Source organism: Uloborus diversus, unplaced genomic scaffold (assembly GCF_026930045.1).
Source record: "Uloborus diversus isolate 005 unplaced genomic scaffold, Udiv.v.3.1 scaffold_13, whole genome shotgun sequence".
NCBI classification, from domain to species: Eukaryota; Metazoa; Arthropoda; class Arachnida; order Araneae; family Uloboridae; genus Uloborus; species Uloborus diversus.
Genome location: NW_026557987.1, coordinates 6,985,078 through 7,008,545, shown reverse-complemented (window position 1 = coordinate 7,008,545; position 23,468 = coordinate 6,985,078). Strand labels below are relative to the sequence as shown.

Below are 23,468 nucleotides of genomic sequence, written 5' to 3'. Positions count from 1 at the left end.
TCTTCTACTGTACCTGAATAATAATAGACATCGGTAAACGATATTCAACCACGTTCTCATTCCTAATGTAATTTAATGCAAAATCGACTTCATTCAAATTAGATCAACTTCTCAACTCTTTCGGCACGTGTAAAGTTTCAGTTTTAGGTTGGCATCCTTTGATGCCCAATCATATACAAACGAGGCAAGTATAATTAGTGAACGATTCCAATCGTTCTCTCTCTTCTGTGTTCCTCTGTCTCTCGTGTGTTAGGTCCGGTAGGTGTCGGGGAGTTGTGAACTCCTCCTCCGCTTATGGCCAGGGTTTATTTTTATTAACTTATTTTTTTAGTTTATTTATTTTAGTTTCTAAGGACCAATAAATTTTTGCTAAGATTTTAAACAAGTTTCCAAATTTCAATTCTTCACATTGACATTAATTCCGCATCTTCCACTGTGTGGTATTATCTCTGCTTGTATAAGCAAGTAATATTGTCGACTGACTTACGGAAATTAGCCTTTCGGCTTTTCGTTTAAACATCGTAAGTTATCAAGTAATTATAAAATAAAGTTATTATTCAACTTTTATGTACGTATTTTCCGGACAAACCTCGTATAGACGGTCTGCTTCCGTTTGTCGGGCCAATATCGCTCACGAAGGCCAAAGTTATCCCGATCGACGGTACCAGAGAGAAATCGAGGAAGATACTCACGGCTTGGTGTACTCGTGGAATCCCCCGTCGTCCGCGTAGTCCTGGTCCCTGCCCTGGGCGGCCTCCTTCTCGTGGACCGAGTACTTGCCGCCCCGGTTCCTCTTGACCAGGCAGACCAGGATGAGCAGCAGCAGCAGCAGGGCCACCGCGCACAGCATGCCGATGAACCAGGCCGCGGTGGCGATGTTCTCCGGGCCCTCGGGCGCCGCGAGCACTGGGGGGTTAAAAAAGGACATTCCGCATCAAACGCTCGGATACGGCAAGGACAAACGATGCGAATTTACGTACTTGAAGCGGTGAGGAGCTAAAGGGTGTCGACATAGACTAATAATAAGAGTAGACCGAGCTTTCCCAGACTTGCTGACGAAAAAATGGGTTCATGGATACATCATGTGACTGGTGGGAGGCTTGGCGAAAACTTTGGCAGCATGGTTGCTAGATGGCAACGTTATCTATAGTTTGGCACTCGACATGTATTTTAAGACGTAATGTGTTTTCGTTATAATTTTTTTCCAGGTGCAGAGATTGAACTGTTTTTCTTTTAGTTATGCGTTATTTTGACATTAGTCATTAGTTTTTGATCAGTTTTCAGTAACTTTTCTTTCATTCGGAACTGCTACGTCAGCGTTGGCGTGAACGTGATGGCGTAAACGTTTTGCGTTAACACAAACATGTACTAATCGGTATCTTAAATTGAAATTGTAGGTAAAAAATCTTCCCGTTTGCCGATTCTTTTGGGGCGCTTGCATCTTTAATTGCTTAGAGAGTTATCGAAATTGACTAAAGAAAATGCACAGTACTATCAAAACGAAAAACTCACTATATTAACAAAATATTTACCACTTAGAATAACAATTTTACAAATCAGACTCCATAAAAGATCATTCTTCTGTATTCCATCAAGTCTATTTATTTTATTTCTTGCCGGCATTGATCGTCTACTACGATGTACTAATCGATATGCAATTACGATGCAAATATTACGATGCAAATACGATGTACTAATCGACGCAACAACGGGCGTTGATAGTCTACTACGATCAACGCCCTCTGTTGCTAGGATATCCACCAGTCACATGGTTTGGTTTATGAGCAGCAAAAGGGTTGCCATAGCTCGGCCTATTCTTATTATTAGTCTATGAAGTGGACATTTCCCGAGTTTTGAGCAAAACGCGTTTAAAGTTGCGGTGCTTGGTAGGCTTTCATTCATATTTTTTTCTAAATCATGCTGTACAGCAGCACCAGTTACGACTACTAGTACCATCTCTCGCCCCAGGACAGAGGAGAGGTTCACCCACCATTTGTACTGGTCATCTCCAAATTTTTTAATGTTGCCACTGACATCCTTTTGCTTCTCACTGCCACATTCGGTCACAAGAATAACATGCTATGGTTGAGTTCGATGAGTGACAGGTAACTCGCCGGTTAAAATAATGACGTCACTGTCATATAATGTATTGAGACTCCTTGACGTTTAAGATGCATTTATTTTAGTTGAATTTGGGAACCAGCTTTACGTTACAACATTTATATCATCTTGAGTCGTTCTGACGATATTTTAAAAACCTAAAGTCACGTTCACTTACAATTATATTAAAAGTAACATTTGATGAAATAAATATGCAAGGCTAAACTATATTACAGTCACCTTCAATGCTTTAGCATTAGCTGACTTTACTAGCTGTCATGTGATCAATCTACCAGTCGCTACTGGTTGAGCTCGTCGAACGTAAGCGTTATTTTAACCAGTAAGCTACCGGTAGCTCATCGAACATAACCTATGATTCACTGCCAACCACTTCAAGTGAAAAAAAAGAAAGATTTTAGATTAAAACCCAGAAGAAACTGGAAGATAATTTTACGCTGCTAAATAACTATCAAAATTTAAAAAGGATTAAGCGGATACAGTACCTCAAAAATGATGAAACGATCATAAAAATTTTTATTGCTTATTTCAAAACTAAAAACTATTCTGAACACAGGGAAAAAGTTTCACTGCTTTAATTCAAATATTTAAAAAGTTATGAGTGGTTTTAGGCCATGCTCGCTATGTGTTCTTATGCAAAAGAAAAACTTTAAACTGCTTTTTCTCGATGATGGTATTTTTGTGTTTTCGTGTCATTAGAATTCCTAAGGATTTTTTTCTATTAAAGATACAGCTTTAAAGTAATACTTTTTGCAATTGGGATAACATACTTGACAAAACTGCATTGGATAAGCATTTTATAAATTACTCAAATGTTTAGAGCATGTTAAACCTTTAAAAACCAATTTCTTTTTTTAAAAAAACTTTGATTTTTTACATAATTAATCACAGAAAATTTTCCAATGAACTCATAAGCAAATGAATGCAGAGATTTTTAGAGATGATTATAGTGATCGTTTAGCAAAAAAACTTTTTTTAAATGAGTGCAAAAAATAAAAAAGCCTTAGGGATTTTAAAAAAATTGAAATTTTCCTCAAATTTTTGATTTTTTTAAAAAAAGTAGGCAATATTTTTAAATTTTGAAAATAAATGATTGATTATGAAATAAGTATGCATGTTATGGTTTCAAAGAAATATAAAATTTACTTAAATTTAAAAAAAAAAATGTTTGAAAGGTTACTCTGACCCCTTAATTGCCAATGAAATGATATGCTGAACGACACACCTGTTCATTTCAGAAGCGGATAGACGAGGAGTTTGAAGCTCAGAAAAGTAATGATTTAAAAGGTTTTTGCATTGAAGGTACATTCTAAATTGAATTATGTTTTAAAAAGGTTCTAAAAAATTTCTTGTTTGTATTTGTATGAAAAAACTTGTCAAAAAATGAAATTACTTACATTTTAAGAGAATCTTAATTTTAATCAATAATTTGATTATTTAATCAAATTAATTTAAATTTTAATCTTGTCAAAAAATCTTTGTAAAAAAATTGATACAATTTCTAATCTATACGTCAAAAGTATATTTTACTATTTTGGTAGTTTAATAGTTCAACTTTTTAGACAAATGTTCTAATCTGTAGTAATACAAATGATTAAAATGTAATGAATACCTGATCCTCTTTAAATGATTAAACATGCTTTATTAAAGGCTCGTTAAAAAGTTAACATTGAAAACTTAAAAAAAAAAAAATCCTGCACATCTAAATTAAGTTTTCATTGCTAGCATTGGTATTATTTCTTAACCCAGGATAATTCAACATTTGTTCAAAATCGTAACTAGATCTTTTTTGTTTGGTGATATTTAACAAGAATTTAACATTTCACTTTCAGTATTATTTTCCTAATTTACTTACATGCATAAGAAATGGAAATTTGAATGAATATTAAAAAAGTGCCCTTGGAAATGATTCTTACAGGTTTTGAATGCTAAAATTTGAATTTCTGTCAAGGATTCAGATGACTCATTAGGAACTGCTTCCTTTGCTGACTTATTTTTATGAATGGTTGAAAAAATAATTTAGTAGCATTTTATGGAACATTCATATTTTCAAACTAAAAAATTATTAATGAAAATAAAATTTTAATTTTTTACTATAAAATGAAACCTTATAGTTGTTGCTTTGCCCATACATGGAAAACCGGAATTAGGTTATTTTCGCATAAATGAAATGGGGTAGACATCTTCAAAAATCTGATGTTGGTTTTCTATCTTTCATTAAACAGCAGACAATACAAATAGTAAAAATGAGAATCTGAGTAAAAATATGGAGTTATTTTTCCAAAAGCGTGGTTTGTGTTTTTTGAAAGACCTGCTTTGAAATTTGCAGAATTCCACCAATTGGTGGAAAAGCCACACGTATGAAAGTCTCGGATGTCGAGGGGTCGTATGCAATTGCGCAACATCAAAGACTGTAACACAACTCCATACTTGCCAACCTTCGAAGGAAAAAAAACAGGAGATTTTACTAGAGGTATATAGGTAATTCACCATTGACATATCCTCGCTACAAAATTATTAAATCATGCTTTTAAATAACATAAATACTAAATTTAAAGTGAAATGGGGATTTTTTTGCAGATGTAAGCAAATTGGTAGCAGCAAGAAAAATATACTGCAAAGAAAAAATTAAATAATAAATTAAGTAATAAAAAATTAAATAATTTGCTTAAAGTTTCGTACATTCTCCAGTCTCTACCAGAAAAGTAGCTACAGAAATTTAATTATTAAAATCCGAAAAAAAGGGAAATCAATATATAATGAAAATACAATATAAAATAAGTAGGTATAGGGTAGCACATGTTAAAATAACTTCAAACACTAAAAATAATTGAAATAATTTCAAGATGCAAAAAGATTGAAATCTGCTATCATTTTTGGCAAAGCATGTGCTTCGTCGAACATACAATGTGGAAAGCTTCTAAAAAATTAAGTTTTACTAAATGAGTTATTAATTGGAAAAAATCTTATTCCCTGACATTGGTAGACTAGAAAAGGGCGCCATCTATTGAGAAGAAAATGAAACTTTTTGATGATTGACTGATAAAACTGCAAAAACGGGAGGAAATCGTAAAAAACGGGAGATGGAAGCAAAAAACGGGAGTCTCCCGTTAAAAACAGTAGAGTTGGCAAGTATGCAACTCACCTAGTCCTCCGGTCTCAATCTCCTGGATACTGCTGGGCGTCTCATAGTGTCCGTCCACCGCCACCACCCGCATCTCATAGACGGTCCCCAGCTCCAGGCCCCTCACCGCCACCGAGTCCTCATTCTCCTCCAGGGCGGTGCGGTCCCAGTGGCCCTCGCCTGAAACAGAGACACGGTCGTCAGACGTTGCCTAATATCGGGGATAGAGATTCGGCCGCGTCCCCGTCCTCGGTGCTAAGTAACGTGCATAGCTGCCGACATGCCAAATTAAAAATTCTTACAATGCACGCGATGGCTATATTTCTATGAGTTTTTGACCATTATAAAGCATAGTATTAAAATTTAAAATATCATAATACTTCCAAATATTTACCTTTACTTGATCTGTGCTTTTGTAAGCAAAAAAATGAATAAATAAATAAATTTAAAAAATAAGTAAATAAATAATTTTTGTGCTTTTTAACGTTGTTTACACCTCTCCTTTAGAGGTTGCATTCAAAAGAAAGCTTCAATCGTTCATAATTTATTGTAAAATTAAAGCCAAAAACCTAAATAGCCTACAAATCTGCCGTAAGACCGTACAAAACTTCCGAAAATCTTACAATGTATGGAAATCATACAAGTTGGCAGCTATGAATGTGCAACAGTGTAAACTCTTGATTATTGCAGCCTTCCACACTTCCTCAGCGTTGATGAACCAAATCTAGAGAAACGTACCCATTTTTAACTTGTCAAGCGAAAAAAAATTACTTTTAGCCATCTGTATTTCTTCGTTCCCCCACTTCAAATGACATTAAATTCCCTCTTAGGTCACCGAAACCCATGTTTTAGATCTACACTACACTTATTTCGCTCGTTTGGAAGAAGAGTGGCACAATATGACATTTATAATGTTCTTTTTTCTTCGCTTAAAGGGCTTCAAAGGACGTTATCTTCTTTGGAAAATAATGACTGATTTTTTTCGTTCAAATATTAACCACGGGAGAGCACAGCAAACTTACTTTTCTTGAAGCAAATTGCCGGAAGAGTTCGCCTTCAAACGCTTCTCCTGTAAAATTTTATTTTTTCGTATTGTGGCACGTTTTTTTCCAAATGAGCGATTTATAGATCTACGCAACTTACACACCTAAACGAGTGACTAGACCGGTTTTGTTCAAAAAAAAAAATTTTTTTTTCCTCCCTCCCCTATACCTTTTTGGTGTAACCTAGCTCGAACTATTCCAGTTAAACTGTTTGCAATAATGAGCGATCCTTGCTTGGCTTTTACACACATTTTTGGCATATGTTGTTTATAACTATAGTAAAAATACGAGTGTTATAGGTATTTAAAAGCTTTTGCAAGCACTAGTATTGTATTTAAAATATTTTGGGGATTATCCTCGACATTCACTTATTCACAGTGACATTGCCACCTTATTCTGGGCATAATTGGGATATTACTGTACTTAAACCAGAACAGCCTTTTAGAGAGTAAAAGACGCTGTTGCCAATGGGCATCCAGCGACCTGCAAAATGGAAGTTCTCTCATTCTTTGTCTTCGATACAATAAAATATCGAGATTCAGTCCCTTACTTGTTAACATTCGAAGATGGGCATCAGTAAAATTTTTATGCACATTGCTCTATCTCAACTGGTTGGAAGTGCTGAAATTTAATTTGGAGTTGAGTTTAGTTTGAAGTTCTTCAATCTTCAATTGGCTTGAATGAACTCAGATGCTACTAGATTGAAATTTATGACTGGGCGTGGCAAAAACGATAAGCATGCGAGTCCTTTATTATGGAACACAAAATGTATGATGAGTTAAAAACAATGGGTAATATAAAATGAAGAATGTTCAAGAAACACATAGTAAATAAAAACGGATGACTTTTGCAGAGGTGAATGCAATAGGATTTTGAAATGTATGAAAAATGGGGTAATGCGTAAAAGCACACCAAACAGCCGAAATGCATAAATTTTTCACCTAAACCATAAGAGTCATGAGAACGGCCCACTGATCCTTCCGCATTCGGCAGCCCTTGTCCACAAAGGGAACTGACGTCTTTAGATATCGTCGGATATCGTGAATCGAGATTCAATTGTGTTCTCATTCCAAGTGCAAAGTAATTTAACAGGTATGTCAATATTTAAGGGGGTATTCTAGTCTAGAGGCTTGATTTTAAGGTGATTTTAGGGGCGTATTAGAACAAAACCCAGTAGCTGTTTTCCCTATCCATTTTTATCAGTTTTTTTATTGGTGCTTCAAAAGTATAAAAATGCATAATAGTTGAAAAAAAAATTCAAAATTGTAGTTGGTGGAGGCTGACGAAGTGGGAACTCTAAAAAAAGGGGGGTCTCCTGGTTGACATGATTCCAATCCTTTAGGTGATCTGAAACATGAAGTCAAGGTTCATTTTTATTAAACAAGGATGTAGAATTGTCTGGACGTAGCCGATTTGAAAATGTTTTTTTTCTTCACAAAATTGTGTTTTTTTTGAATAAAAAAAGTTTATTTTTTGGCTCCTTTTTTGAACTTTGGTATTTTTTTAAAAATAATAAAAATCAAAAATTACAAAAACCCCTACGTGGAGACAATTTTGATAGTACTAAGAATGTCTGTACCAAATTTCAAGAAAATCGGTGCGTCATAACTCGAGATATCTCGTCGAGCGTATCGAAAAAACTAGTTTCGAGAAAAACACGTTTCCAAGTTTTCAGTCTCATTTCAGCAAAAGAGCTTATTTCAACAAAACTAACTCCAAAAATAATTTGAGTTTCCATAAATCCTCTTAGAAACTTCTTCTTTTTTTTTTGAATTTCTAGACTAGAATACCCCCTCAAAAGAGACTCTCGAATGCTTCCCTCGAGCAAAAGGTTCAGTAGTCGAAATCCGAGTCGCTTGTGCCCGAGGACAGACTCATGGCGGGAAATAGAAAGCACTGACCTCTCCTCCTGAACTGTGCATAGAAGTAGCTGCCTGGGTGTCCTTCCACTGCTGGCATCCAGGTGACCAGGACTCCTGCCTGACCATGCTCCCCAGGGAGGTGGCTCACCTTGAAGGTCGGAATGTCAGGTACTGAAACAGGAGAGACATCAGGCATCACACATTCCAGTCACCGAATCCAAGTTTATCGACACCAATCACTCAGCCACATATATTCCAGACCAGGGTTGGCTTTCTGCCGGCAGAAACTAGTTTTTGCCGTGCCAGTGGTAGAAACTGGTTATAACCGGTAAAAACCGGCAGAAATTGGCAAAAACTTAAAGGCGTCTCAAGTAGTCACTAAATGATATTCGTTTAAGTAAAATAAAAAATTAAACTTCACTTCATCATTTCAAAAAATAAAACCCTATGCTAGTGCGCTTGATTTAGTTAGAAAAGGGAACTTTCCAATTGCAGATGCTCCTAATATTTGGAAAAACAAAAGACGAAAAATCATATGGGTGCTTAGGAAAGAGGAGTGACATACAGAATTAAACAGGCATTACTGATTATAATTTGCTCGCTTATATGCTTCATCTAAATTGCTTGTGATTGAAATTATCATGTGCTTCAAGAAAGTGCCAGAATTTTACTCGCCAATATTAACGTAGATTTTCTACCTAATGTCACAGCTTTGCAAAAAAATTGGCCACATATCTCAAAACTTATTTTCCCCCTCAAATTTTTACCATTACCCCAGTTACTAGTTGGTCCAGTTAAAAAAAATATGCAATAGAGGAAAGTTTCACGAACATTGCTTGCTCCTTGATGCATTGCCTGCTATTCTTCTGTTAAAAGAATATTCTAAAATTTCTCATTTGTACATATTAAATTGAAAAACTGTTTAGATTTTAGAAACCACCTTTTCCAAGGGGCAACTGCAAGGTCCAAACAATATAACATTTGATTTTGAATTGTGATAATATTGTAATTAAATTGTGCTTTTGTTAACAGCTAATTATTTTCCCCATGCTTTTTCTATTGTATGTCAATAATTAATTTTTTGTCATTTTGAGTCTCTGCCAGTTGCTGCCACAAATGTGGCAGAAAGTGGTTTTTGCCATGCCGTTTTAACCGGTTTCTATCAGTGGTTTTAACCACCTCGGCAGAAACTTGCCAACCCTGTGCCACACTGTAGCATGTTCTACGGGGCAGATCCAACAAATCTTCCACCGGCAGAGTGGTTACGTTCGTATGGAGCCACTGGTTAACCAAGGCAGTTGATTCCATTACGCTTGATGACATCAGTGGTTAGCGTGGTTGCAATCCACAGAATGTTTTCACATACAATCAGCTAACTCGCAATCTATTGGAACACTCCCGGTTAGCCACGGCCTAAAACAGGTTAACCCGTTGCTCCAATCCAACGGTTGGAGACCTGGGGGTAATAACTCCCAAAGGGGTAATATAAAATTTTCCTGGGGGGTAAAGATCAGTTCAAGGAATGAATAATTACCAGGTTACAAAAGAACAAAATTATTAATATATATATATATATATATATATATATATATATATATATATATATAACTCTAAATGGTATTTATTAGTGATTCATAATAAAATAGAACAGTGCAAAATTTTATTTTCCAGGTAATAAATGTGGAATTATACTTACAACAAAAATTGGCTGAAACTACAGCAAATATTAAACAAATTGTCAGAACTAAGCAATATCAACTCCAGCTTCTAAATTGGATTTAAAAAAATTACAGAACACAGGTGTTTTCTTTGTCTGAATGATTAAAATTCACTAAAAGTTATTTAAAGCCCCCCCCCCTCTTTTTCGTTAAAATTAAGGAAAAAACAAATTTTCCTTATAGGCCAAACATTTTTTTACGGGGATTTGCTAAAATATCATTCACTTTATGGGTAACAGCTTTAAAAAGGTTGGGAACCACTGATCTGAACATACCTGTAGATTTCAAATCAACTCATTATTTAATTCGAAAAATTGAGTAAATTTTTCTAATAGCTTGGATAATTGACTACACGACACATCAAACTATTCCTTCACCCGACATATAGAATAAATTTCTCCAACAGATTAAATCTTCTACCCGACACATTACCGGCGATGGAACGGGAAAACGATTTGGAGCAGCCAAATATCCATTTTGGAGCACAGAACATCATTTTGGAACAGAAAAATACTCATTTTGTAACAGGAAAGAATGGACCAGCAAACTAATTTTGGAAAGTGAAAAATCTCAACATTTTATACCCTATCTGGAGCAGTAACAACTTGATCTTGTGGGAGAAACGAGCGGTTTTAAGCAAGTATCAAATAGGCAAGTGAAATAACAACATTTCTGCAGCTTAAAAATAAGTATTCAAGTTTCACTCCATGTGGTGAGCGGAGTAGAATAGTCCCAACGTAGTCCATGCGACTAAATGGCGACTAGAATGGACATCCAATCTAAGGTGTGTGGCACCATGCTGATGGATGGATGGCATCTGGGTTGCATGATGTCTTAAACAGTCCCCTTGAGGAACCGGGCAAAACCTCGTTGTACAGTAGAACCTCCATTAAGGGACATTTTTTTCTGGTCCCAGTCCCTTTGAAAAGGGACTTCCATGTATTTGCCTCTCATTAAGGGACACCTCTATTTAAAGGATATTTTTCTGCCCCAAGTCCCATTGAATAGGGACTTCCATGTATTTACCTCTAATTAAGGGACACCTCTATTTAAGGGACATTTTTTCTGGTCCCAGTCCCTTTGAATAGGGACTTCCATGTATTTACCTAAATTAAGGGAAACCTCTATTTAAGGGACATTTTTTCTGGTCCCAGTCCCTTTGAATAGGGACTTCCATGTATTTACCTAAATTAAGGGAAACCTCTATTTAAGGGATTTTTTCTAGTCCTAGTCCCTTTGAATAGGGACTTCCATGTATTTACCTAAATTAAGGGAAACCTCTATTTAAGGGACATTTTTTCTAGTCCTAGTCCCATTGAATAGGGACTTCCATGTATTTACCTCTAATTAAGGGACACCTCTATTTAAGGGACATTTTTTCTGGTCCCAGTCCCTTTGAATAGGGACTTCCATGTATTTACCTAAATTAAGGGAAACCTCTATTTAAGGGACATTTTTTCTAGTCCTAGTCCCATTGAATAGGGACTTCCATGTATTTACCTCTAATTAAGGGAAACCTCTATTTAAGGGATTTTTTCTAGTCCTAGTCCCATTGAATAGGGACTTCCATGTATTTACCTAAATTAAGGGACACCTCTATTTAAGGGACATTTTTTCTGGTCCCAGTCCCTTTGAATAGGGACTTCTATGTATTTACCTAAATTAAGGGAAACCTCTATTTAAGGGACATTTTTTCTAGTCCTAGTCCCTTTGAATAGGGACTTCCATGTATTTACCTAAATTAAGGGAAACCTCTATTTAAGGGACATTTTTTCTAGTCCTAGTCCCTTTGATTAGGGACTTCCATGTTTTTACCTAAATTAAGGAAAACCTCTATTTAAGGGACATTTTTCTAGTCCTAGTCCCTTTGAATAGGGACTTCCATGTATTTACCTAAATTAAGGGAAACCTCTATTTAAGGGATTTTTTCTAGTCCTAGTCCCATTGAATAGGGACTTCCATGTATTTACCTAAATTAAGGGAAACCTCTATTTAAGGGATTTTTCCTAGTCCCTTTGAATAGGGACTTCCATGTATTTACCTAAATTAAGGGAAACCTCTATTTAAGGGATTTTTTCTAGTCCTAGTCCCATTGAATAGGGACTTCCATGTATTTACCTCTAATTAAGGGACACCTCTATTTAAGGGACATTTTTTCTGGTCCCAGTCCCTTTGAATAGGGACTTCCATGTATTTACCTAAATTAAGGGAAACCTCTATTTAAGGGACATTTTTTCTGGTCCCAGTCCCTTTGAATAGGGACTTCCATGTATTTACCTAAATTAAGGGAAACCTCTATTTAAGGGATTTTTTCTAGTCCTAGTCCCATTGAATAGGGACTTCCATGTATTTACCTCTAATTAAGGGACACCTCTATTTAAGGGACATTTTTTCTGGTCCCAGTCCCTTTGAATAGGGACTTCCATGTATTTACCTAAATTAAGGGAAACCTCTATTTAAGGGACATTTTTTCTGGTCCCAGTCCCTTTGAATAGGGACTTCCATGTATTTACCTAAATTAAGGGAAACCTCTATTTAAGGGACATTTTTTCTAGTCCCAGTCCCTTTAAATAGGGACTTCCATGTATTTACCTCTAATTAAGGGATACCTCTATTTAAAGGACATTTTTTCTGGTCCCAGTCCCTTTGAATAGGGACCTCCATGTATTTACCTCTAATTGAGAGACACCTCTATTTAAGAGACATTTTTTCTGGTCCCAGTCCCTTTGAATAGGGACTCCCATGTATTTACCTCTATTTAAGGAACATTTTTTCTGGTCCCAGTCCCTTTGAAAAGGGACTTCCATGTATTTGCCTCTCATTAAGGAACACTCTGTTTAAGGGACAGTCACAAAGCAAAAAATAATGTATAAGTGCTTAAGAAATGGTGAATTTACTGAAACTCAAAATTCACTTTTCCTCTAAAAATTAATTGAGGTAAGTTTGAAATAAACATATGTGAAGGAAACAAGTAATGTATTGTAAAAAAAAAACTTGCTGAAATTAACATGCATCATTTGCCCGCTCAACAACTCAGTCAAGTAGGTTCAGGGCTGACGGAGATTGCCCAGCAACCAATTAGCTTGGTATATAAAACTTAAACTTTGAACATTAATAGTAATTCACATAGCATTACATTGTGAATTACATAACAAGAAGCAAATACATGTCATGAATGACTTCAAAATTATATCTGTACGCTACAAAACTTTGCCATTACAAAATTTTTGATTAAATTTTAATTAATAAAATAATATAAACTTAGAAATTTGAATAATTGTGTTTTTTTATTTAGCATATATAAAGCATTTTCAATATTTAATCTTAAGTGTTAATAGTTAATATTTATTGTGATACTATACTACTAAGTACATGGCATGCATCCACCTCCGAATAAGGGACACCTCTATTTGAGGGAGAAAATGTCTGGTCCCCTTAGTGTCCCTTATTGAGAGGTTCTGTATTTAGTCTTACACTCGTACTGTGTGGTTGTGGACCTTTTACCACCTCACAGTTCCCAGCTCCAGTGGAGTTGGAAGCAGTGTTGCCAGATTGGGGGAAATTTCCCCATTTCGGGAAAATCTGGTGCTCTCTGGGGAAATTTTGGGGTAATGGACTTTGAGGGAAATTCTTTGGGGAAAATTTTTTTTCTTGGGGAAAAGCTGGGGGAAAAAACCCTCAGGAATTTTTGTTTTTCGTATTTAAATTCCTGTCAAGAAGTAGTAGTTACATTGTTTGTATCAAACAGCGTTGGTTTAGCTTTGCTCAACTTTATGGAATTGGCATTTCGCATTATGTGGAATATTATGCTACGGAATTCGCATTAATGTTCTGCGTGTGTAACTGGCTGATACGTGAAACGGGTAAAAATAAGTGTGATGAAGAACGTTCATGGATAAATATATACAAAAATCATAGTTTAAATGTACATACAGAAGCAGAGTAGTAAATGCGAGAAGAAAAAAAAATATTTCGTCAATTCTTATCTCTCGGTCAGGCGCTTGTATTTATGACTAGTGGCATTGCACGGCTTTGCCCGTAGTAGAAAATTAAAAAGGTATTTTGGTTCCCCTCTATATTTACAAATAATGCGTGATGCTCACCAATTGAGTTGCCCACGTTACGGTTCCACGTTATGATAACTTGGTCATTGACTCGTCCATCTTATGATAATTTTGCTCGGGAAAATGTTCTTAAAATTGGAAGATGAAAAGAACCACATCGAATTTTCGAAAAATCGCTTAAAGGTGCACACCTCCATGCTACAAACTAGTTCTTTGCCAAATTTCATGAAAATCGGCCGAACGGTCTGGGCGCTATGCAAGTCACAGAGATCCAGACAGAGAGACTTTCAGTTTTATTATTCATTAAGAAAAGTAAAGATAAAGACAAAAAAAAAAAAAAAAAGGAAGAAAAAAAAAGTTGGGGAATTTTGTAAGAAAATTTAGCTATTTGGAGAAGAAAAAAAAATTTCAAGAGACAAAAATATTACAGGAAGTCGATTCATTTTATGAAAATATTAAGGGAAAAATAATTTCAGAATTTGGGGAATTTTGATAGAAAACATCGCTTTTTGGGGAAAAGTTGGAAGGGAATTGGGGAAATCTGGATTTGACCATCTGGCAACACTGGTTGGAAGCTGGCTGGAAGGAGAAAACCAGCAACCTTACTGCTCGAGGAGGTGAAGGTGCAAGTCTGCAACCCACAGACTCTGCAGTAAGGGGGCAGGGATGACTCAATATTGCACAAAAATGCAACAGGTGCATGCAGGAGAGGGGGAGGCTGGTACAGGAGGAGAAAGCCACTGGGCCAGCCTTTCCCAAGAAGGTAGGAGAAGCCAAACGTCATCGATCGGAGGTTTCAACTCCTTCCCCTGCACAAACTGCTGCACCTTTTAGAGTAAGGACAGGTCAACCACAGTCCTATGCTCAAGCAGGGAGAATGCTTATGATGGCTGTTGTGAGAGCCCTTCGGTGAAGTTATCTCACGATGACATTGAACGTATTCAGCTGGTCATCCTAAGAAGGACAGTCCTGATTCTCTCTGGGGATCACATGCCCAAAATGCAAAAGGCTTCTTAACAATAATAGTATTGGGAAGGCTTTTAGTCTTCTTATTGGTCATTGCACCTTAAAGCAGCACCTTGCTTTAATGGGTGTCAATAAGGATCCAACACCATACCTGCCAACCTCCGAGAAAAAAAATCCGGAAGATTTTTTAATTTTTATCCACAAGATTTTAACGCAAAATAAAATCAAACAGGACACCTACACTCTTTACATTTAACAATATATTAAGTATGAATTTCATATCAATTGAAATTACTTTCGTTTAGTAAATATTACTTTTATTGCTTTCTTTAAAAGTTTGGAAATAACATTTGTTACTCATCTTAAAAAAAGAACGAAGCAAAAACAGCTCGAATTGAGAGAATGAGAAGATAATTGGCGCCGAAATTGTGCCCCTAGTTGCGACGCTTGCTTTGATTGGATCCCGATGAAGTCATGCGCTGTATCACTCAGTGACGTCATAATCTTGCCTCGCTTCTTCTCGTGCCATTCTCTTACGGCAACCTTTCCTTGGCTACTTGGCCTAAAACGCGCCGCCGCATTCCACAAAAGTATCGTTAGCGCCAAAATTGGCGAAATAATTATTTTTCCTACAAAACGTGAAAAATCCGGAAGATTTTGCTCATAACCGGAAAAACGGAAAAGGACATAAAAATCCGTAAAACTTCAGGGAAATCAGGAAGGGTTGGCAGGTATGCAACACATTCTGGGGTTGCCTCTTTCTTGAGGAAACTTACATCATATGTGATTCTGAAGCGTTTTTTGCCTACAGGTTTGAACACCTCGGTCGTCATTTGCTTGAACCATAGGTGATTCATAAAATTCCTATCAGGTGTTCGTTGAATTCTGCTTCAGCTACTGGTCTGTTTTAACTGTTTGGGTACAATAGACCTCCGGTCGCTTGTGCTTGGTTCGGTTGAACCCCCGTCTTTCATTTCATTCATTCAAATATCAACTGCTACTGGCAGGTAGCTCACCTCGGAGGTAGGTATGTGAGGAATTGAAACAGACAAGAAAGACATAGGACATCCCATTCCATTTTTAATAAAAGTCAGAACAAAAAAATGTGTCGGGAAAAAGGGTTAAAATCAGTATTAGGAATCCTTTTAAAACAAAGTGACTGGTCTTTTGGACCAGTAAGCATGAGGATGTGCTGGTCCACATAGAATGTGATGCTGGTCCACTCTAAGTTTAACATGAAACACGTTTTGACATAAGATCAGAAGCATATTTGCCCACAAGTGATTTTATTACTTCTCATACAAGGTAAAACACCAGTAGTGGCCACTTCAAGTTGACTTCTGTACTTAGAAGAAAGAAATGAACTATAATAATGTGATTTTTTGTTGGTACTAAATGTAACTTATAATGATGTGATTTTTTGTTAGTATTTAATGTAACCCGTCCTATTGAATCCATTTTATTCATCAGTTATTTAAATTTAAAGCTAGAAATGTACATACTTCGGATGGGAGAATGTTGGATGGCCATTGGCCACTTCTGAAATTTTCAGATTTTGGTGTAGCCACTGCCGGATCAAATTGGAGGTTCGAGAAAAAAAATTGAAATTCTGGCATTTTTAGAAATGGGGAAGATTTAGAAAGCGTTGGGCTATAAAACGCTCATTGAGTTTCAAGAGGGGCAATTCATATTGTAGACCTACAGTTTAAAAATGTACTTCACTGTGGCCACTAGTAGTGAGCTTTAAATATTGAAGTGGCCACTACTCTGGTGTTACACCTTAATTTGCAAAATTCATTCACTTCTACCAAATAACTTCAGTTTATTATTTAAAACTACTGTTTGACCACGGATTGTATGCAATTTGGCAATCTGCCAAGTAAAGACGATTCCATCTGAATGAATGTAGTAGGGGAGAAGGGAAAATAACGATGGGAATTTCGATGCACGCGTTTTATAATGTCACTAGTGCCTTCTTCATTTATTGCATTTTCAAAAATAAAACAAATGGAAACAAAAATAGTTACCAGGGAAACAACAAGAAGGAAATACAATATTTTCATTTCGTTCAGGAACGTAAAAGCAAAATGGTAAGCTCGAAACTTAGTTGCAAATAAATAAATCAATTAATTTTTGCTGTGAGAATATAAATCGAATATACTTTAGATTTAAAAAATGTTACCATGAGCAAATTTTCATTTTTACGGAACTAAGGCTAAATAATAGAGAGGCAAAAGTGCACATCTGAATCTAACCAACTAACATCCCTATAAACTAATAGATACGTCCATTTCCACCTATAAACCGGATATTAGCCTTTCCATGCAATCGATGGTCAAACAGTTAGTATGACATCTCAGATGAACCTACTTGATTCTAAATGCACAAAAAGGCTTAAAATATACAACATAAAAATAATTTAAGCAATTATTACAACGCGTCAATAATTTAAAATGGCTGGATAGAGGGCAAACCACCGAGGAATACCGAATCTTACTTTGTCGTGGAAGAAAGTCGAGAACCAATGAGATAAAAGTTGGGACTCACCGTTGGCAGACTGCTCGTTGGTCCTGACCTCCACGTAGTAGGGGTCACCTTGTCCGACCTTGGTGGTTGCCCGGATGCTCACTCGGTACTTGGTGTCCGGCCTCAGTCCCGCCAGCTTGGCCCTGGTCTCCCTGGGGTCCCTTATGGCAGGTTGGCGCTCCAGGACAGTCCCTAGGGAAGTCCCGTCCACTGGGGACACAAAAAAGAGTGTGTTTAAGGAGTCATAAGACCTTTCAAACTTTTTTTTTTAAATTTAAGTAAATTTTATTTTTCTTTGAAGCCATAACATGCGTACTTGTTTTGTAATCAAAAATTTACTTTTCGAAATTTTAAAAATTGCCTATTTTTTTTTAATTCAAAAAATTTAGGAAAATTTCAATTTTTTTAAAATCTCTAAGGCTTTTTTGTTTTTAAACTAATATAAAAAAAAACTTTTTGCTAAACGATCACCATTATCATCTCTAAAAAATCTTGTGCATTATTTTGCTTTTGTGTTTATTAGAAAATTTTCTGTGATATTTCATGTAAAAAATCGTTATTTTTTTTTTTTTTTTAAATATGGCTTTTAAAGGTTTAACATGCTCTAAACATTTAAGTAATTTATAAAATGCTTATCGCATGCACAGTTTTGTTAAACATATTATCCTAATTGCAAAAAGTATTACTTTAAAGCTGTATCGTTAATAGAAAAAAAGCCTTAGGGATTCTTATGATATGAAAACACAAAAAAATGATCATCGAGAAAAATCAATTTGAAGTTTCTCTTTTGCATAAGAATACATTGCGAGCATGACCTAAAATCACTCATAACTTTTTAAATATTAGAACTAAAGCAATGAAACTTTTTCCCCGTGTTTGGACTGGTTTTTAGTTTTGAAATAAGCAATAAATTTTTTTTTCATCGTTTGATCATTTTTGAGCTACCATAACCCCTTAATTCGTCATCTGGACACGGATTTCAGAGTAAAAAAAATGAATTTTTATCGGCTTGTTACCATTTAGTCAGCCAGCCCAGCAAGGGCACCCCCCCCCCTTGAAATTAGAACTTTCTCACTTTTAGTAGGGGAATGTGGGGCAAAGTGAAATGGTTAAGATGATCGAATTTTTTCAAAATGAACAAATCGAAAATTTGTTTTGAAAACTACAGTACATAAAGAAAGAACATTGTCTTTTTTAATAAAATGTGCGTTGAAACAGTATTTTTTATTTTTGGCAGTAAATTTGAGTCTTCAAAAAAAAAAAAAAAATTTGGAAAACTGTCGCTTTTTTTTTCTATGGGGCAAAGTGAAAAATAAAATATTTTCCGAATGAAATATTTTCTATTTGATTATAAAACATATTTCTGATCAAAAGAATCAGTAAATAAATGGTTGAATGAAAAGATAATGAAACAGAAAACGAATAATTAAATGAATAAATCAATTGATATGTGAAGAAAAATAAATGAGCAAGTAAAAGAATGAATGGAATAAGAAAATACGTAAATGAATGAATAAGTATAAGTGAATACTAAATGAAGGAATGATGTAAATGAATTAATTACTAAATGAAAAAGTAAGTGATTTAGATTAAATGATTGAGTGAGTAAATGAAAGAAACTTTTTCTCTTTGCTCTGCATGTACTTGACTAATTGCACAATTTATTTCAAATACAAATAAGCTCAATATTAACTAAATTTTTGCTGCCTTGAATATTAAGAGGTCTTGATATTTCAAATGATACAGTAGAAGTCCGTTATAACGCACACCTTGGGGCCACAGCTTTTGCATTATACAGGTTTTTGCGATATATAGATCATTTCACAAATTTTGAAACTAACATTCAGAATATGTCTATAGATTAGCACTTCAGAATGAGTTTTATCTGCAATGAATATTAAAGCACCAATGTTACAATGAGTTATTCACAAATACATATGTTTCACAATCAAAATCCTGCACTTCTGCCAGCTTCATGGTTTGCATAACAGCTGCATTTTCAATAGCCATCTGGTATTATTCTGTTTACTATGAGTACTCATTTTCAATTTAAAAGCTTTGAAATAAGATGAAAAACTTTCAAAATTTAATTTGCCTAACCATTTTTATGCTTGCAAAGCAAAACAGAGCGAGTTTTTAAACTTCAAAACCTATTGTTTACTTCTGAAAAGTAGTGCGGTTTATAGAGAACTGCGTTATATAGGTTGGCGTTATAACGGTCTTCTACAGTAATAACAAGAACTTTATCATTTTATAGCAACAAAAATAATATTTGACTTACAACAAATATTACAATATGAGTAACATTTATTAAAAATTACATGCATTACCAAATGTTGTAATTTTCGGCAGCATTTTTTTCCTGACGGGAATAGACTACATATTGTACTACATTACTAAAATAATACCTGATAGGTGGAGTTAAAAGCAGAGTAAATATTTCAACATTTCACTTTGCCCTGCTATTTCACCTTGCCCCATGTTCCCCTATTTTTTTCCTTTGCAAAAATGTAAAAACATTTTTTCTCCAGCAATTAATGATAAATAAGTTATTAAAAAATGTCAAGTTTTAATAACTCTGATCTGTAGTGAAATCGGAAGTTCTTCCCAAAGCGACTATCATAGCTAGCTCCTTTTTATAAACACTAAATCAATTTCATTTACTTTTTTTTTAATTCAAAAAATATATTAATTAAAAAATACCATGAAACAGACATTTACTATTTTTACATTTGATTGCATCATGATTCATAACGGCTCATGTGAGATTATTTATTTTTAATTAATAAATGTGTAAATGTTATTTATTTTCAAATATTTACACCATAAGAAATTCATCCTTTCTTTTTTTGATAGCATACAATAATACGGTAATGCAACTATGTTCAACTATTTCATTTCGAAGCATTTGATGACTTCTACGGTAAAAAATGAGTCGTACCAAAGTGTAATCAGCATTTTTTAAAATTAGATTATGTTTTATGAAAAATCATTTTATTTTAATTACGTTATTAATTCAAAAAATTTTAATATTAATAAATATTGCAATAAGATTATATTGTAATTTTATTCCATCATAGCAACAATTTTATGCTTTAAACAAATGCAAAATCAGTTGATTTTCATCTTGTCCAATTTCATATATACATTCCGTTCCATTTCTTCGGAAATTTTTACACAGACGTGGACAAAATACCGACCCTGTGTCCGAGCGTTAGAATCATGCGAGAGACAAAAATGGGCGAGTTTTATGGAAGCCAGGGTTCGAAAATATCATGATATTTTCGAAAATATCGAAATAATCATTAAATATCGGATATTTTCAAAAATATCGAAAATATCGGATATTTTGATATATATCCGATATTTTCAATCAACACACACTAAAGTCTTCAAACTAGTAAATGTATCCTCAAATCACTCTTTATTTTCTTATATTATTATAATAACAATATGTAGACTTAAAATAATGGGTTTTTTTCATTACTTATATCTAATATTTCATTTTACATTCCTACAAATTTTAATGGCGTTCATTTAGCGTTAGCTCTTTTACTCATTTTTCTTCTGTTAGCTGGTTTACAGTTACATGATCCAGAAATAAAAACTATGCATTAGTCCCTGTACAGTCATGAGACATTTACTTTTTTTTCTGAGCAATGTTTAATATTTACTCGGGCACTTTTAAAAATAATTCAAATTGCTACATTACTAATAATTTTATGAATATAAAACACAAGTAAAAAAAGGAATATTGTATTACATTGCTATATTATTCATGTATTAATACATCATAAAAATATAGTACATCACTTCTTGGTTATTTTTAAAAATAAATGAACAATATTACAATGATTAATACAATTTTTACATTGAAAATACCGTAGTTGAAAAAATTAATATTGTAAATATCAAAATATCTTCAAAATAAATATCGGATATATATCGTGATATATACACCATATCGAGATATATATTACGATATTTATCGACTGATATATCTCGGCAAACCCTGACTGCCGAGATTGAATTTTGTGATGCCATGATATTTTCAAAATAAATATCGGATATATATCGTGATATATATCATGATATATCTAGAGTGCTCGGGAAAAAGAGTATAAGTCAAAAATTGAGTAAAATCAGGTTATTTCATATTTATACTATATGGACCTTATCTTTCATTGCGGTTCAGATAGTAAATGTGTAGTAAACATTGTGAAAATAAACAAACACCTGATGGAGTGGTCTACTTCTGAAATCTAGAAGGAAAGCTGTGGAAAAACAGCTCCCCTTAAAATTCAGTATTTTTGACTTATACTCTTTTGCCCGAGCACCCTAGATATATCGACTGATATATATCGGCAAACCCTGATGGAAGTGGATTTGGAAATGCATAAAAAAGTTAAAAAAACAACTAAAATGTGTATGTTTTACGCCTAATCCGTAGAAGTCGGCAAGTATCGTCCTGCTCACCTTCTCTGAAGTAGATGCGATATCCGGTCAGATTTCCGTTGGGCTCAGAGGGTCTCTTCCAGACCAGGTAGAGGGCGCTGGAACCCATCGGGATGGCCTCCAGGAATGACACTGGGCCTGGGGCTGGAAAGGAGAGGAAAGACACCTTGAAACGTTGAGTGAAGAAACAAATAACCGTAAACATGCGACTCTCGACTCGATCCAAAGACTACAGTAGTCAGTGGCTGCTCATTTTGAGTACCATTTTTCAAGCTTAACAAGATCAGTTAAGATACATTGGCCCCACACTTTGGAGTTGAGTACTTTGAAATTGATTTGAATTAAAATTTGAAATGAAGGAAAAGTATTTAATAGACACACACACAAACATTCAAAATGAAAATATTTAAATACCATTTACAAATGAATAAAAACTCACAGCTTTCATTTCCCTGTAGAATGAAAGATAACAGTACAACGATAGAGGACTTAAAAAGGTAGTGTTACATGAGATGGCAATTAAATGATAGTTAAATTGCACACTCATTAAATGGCTCAAGGCTCATTAAAATCCCATGAAAGCCTCACCAGCAACCAAGTTCAAAATGAGAAACTGCTTTTGTAAGTTTTACGCCCCCATTTATTTGATTCAGATGCCACTTTTTCAGAATTAAAAAAAAATCATTCACAAATGGCCCCAAGAGATTGAATAGGGGTAAATTATGTAATTAAAACCACCTCATGACAATAACTCGGTTTTGACAAAAAGTGCAGATTGCGCTCAGCACGACAGTATATCTTTCTCTGACGACGGGATTGCAACAAGGCACAGGTGATAGGAGACCACTAGAACAAGCTCAAGGGGCTGTCCACAAATGATGTCACGCTTAGAGGGAGGAAGGGGTTTGCGGAATGTTGAGTTTCTGACAAGGGGTGTGACATGACTTTTTTTTTAAAATAAAAATACGTTTCTGAAGACTAGCATGACATGTGACAAGGGAGGGGAGGGCAAAGTGTGACATTTTGTGACAAAGGCCGAGAGGAGTCAAAAAAGTAGCAAAAAAGTGACATCATTTGTGAACGGCCCCTTACCACATCTGCTTATATCATATGCTTTAGAAATGATTGCTTACTTGGATTCAGTCTGAGGCATGCCTACTCAATATTGTTAAATATCGTAAATAGAGATTCGGCCGAGACCACGTCGGAAATATCCGTACCTCGGGCCAGACTAACGTCACTCCAAAAATGATGATTTTTAGATTATTACAGCATCATGTATATTATAAAATCAAAGTAACTTATCTGTTTAACTCAGCAGAGTGAAGAACCTTTAGTAAAAACCTTTCATTGAACATAGAACACAACTTGCTTCTTGCAATATACAGCACTGAACACATAGTAAAAAAGCAAAACATGTGACTGAAAGCCAACAGTTGTAAATGCAGTTACATTTGCAGCCAACACCTGATTGGTCCATTGACATCATCCTATTTAAATTAGCCTCTAGCCCTTGGCCAATCACATGTTCGCTACAGTTAAGATACTGAATCACTAATTTCACATTAAGAAATATTTACTCTAATTTTATA

The 23,468-nt window shown here is 34.9% G+C and overlaps 1 protein-coding gene across 1 annotated transcript in view; it reads right to left on the bottom strand.

The window, feature by feature from the left end:
* Positions 1 to 23,468, bottom strand: part of LOC129232651 (neuroglian-like) — a 99,452-nt gene that overhangs the window by 6,449 nt on the left and 69,535 nt on the right. Inside the window, exons 18-22 of the mRNA XM_054866783.1 lie at positions 21,898 to 22,020; positions 17,443 to 17,631; positions 8,187 to 8,318; positions 5,264 to 5,422; positions 693 to 906 (exon numbers count right to left, since the gene is read on the bottom strand). Coding sequence (XP_054722758.1) covers positions 693 to 906; positions 5,264 to 5,422; positions 8,187 to 8,318; positions 17,443 to 17,631; positions 21,898 to 22,020 — 817 coding nt within the window. The remainder of the gene's footprint in view (positions 1 to 692; positions 907 to 5,263; positions 5,423 to 8,186; positions 8,319 to 17,442; positions 17,632 to 21,897; positions 22,021 to 23,468) is intronic.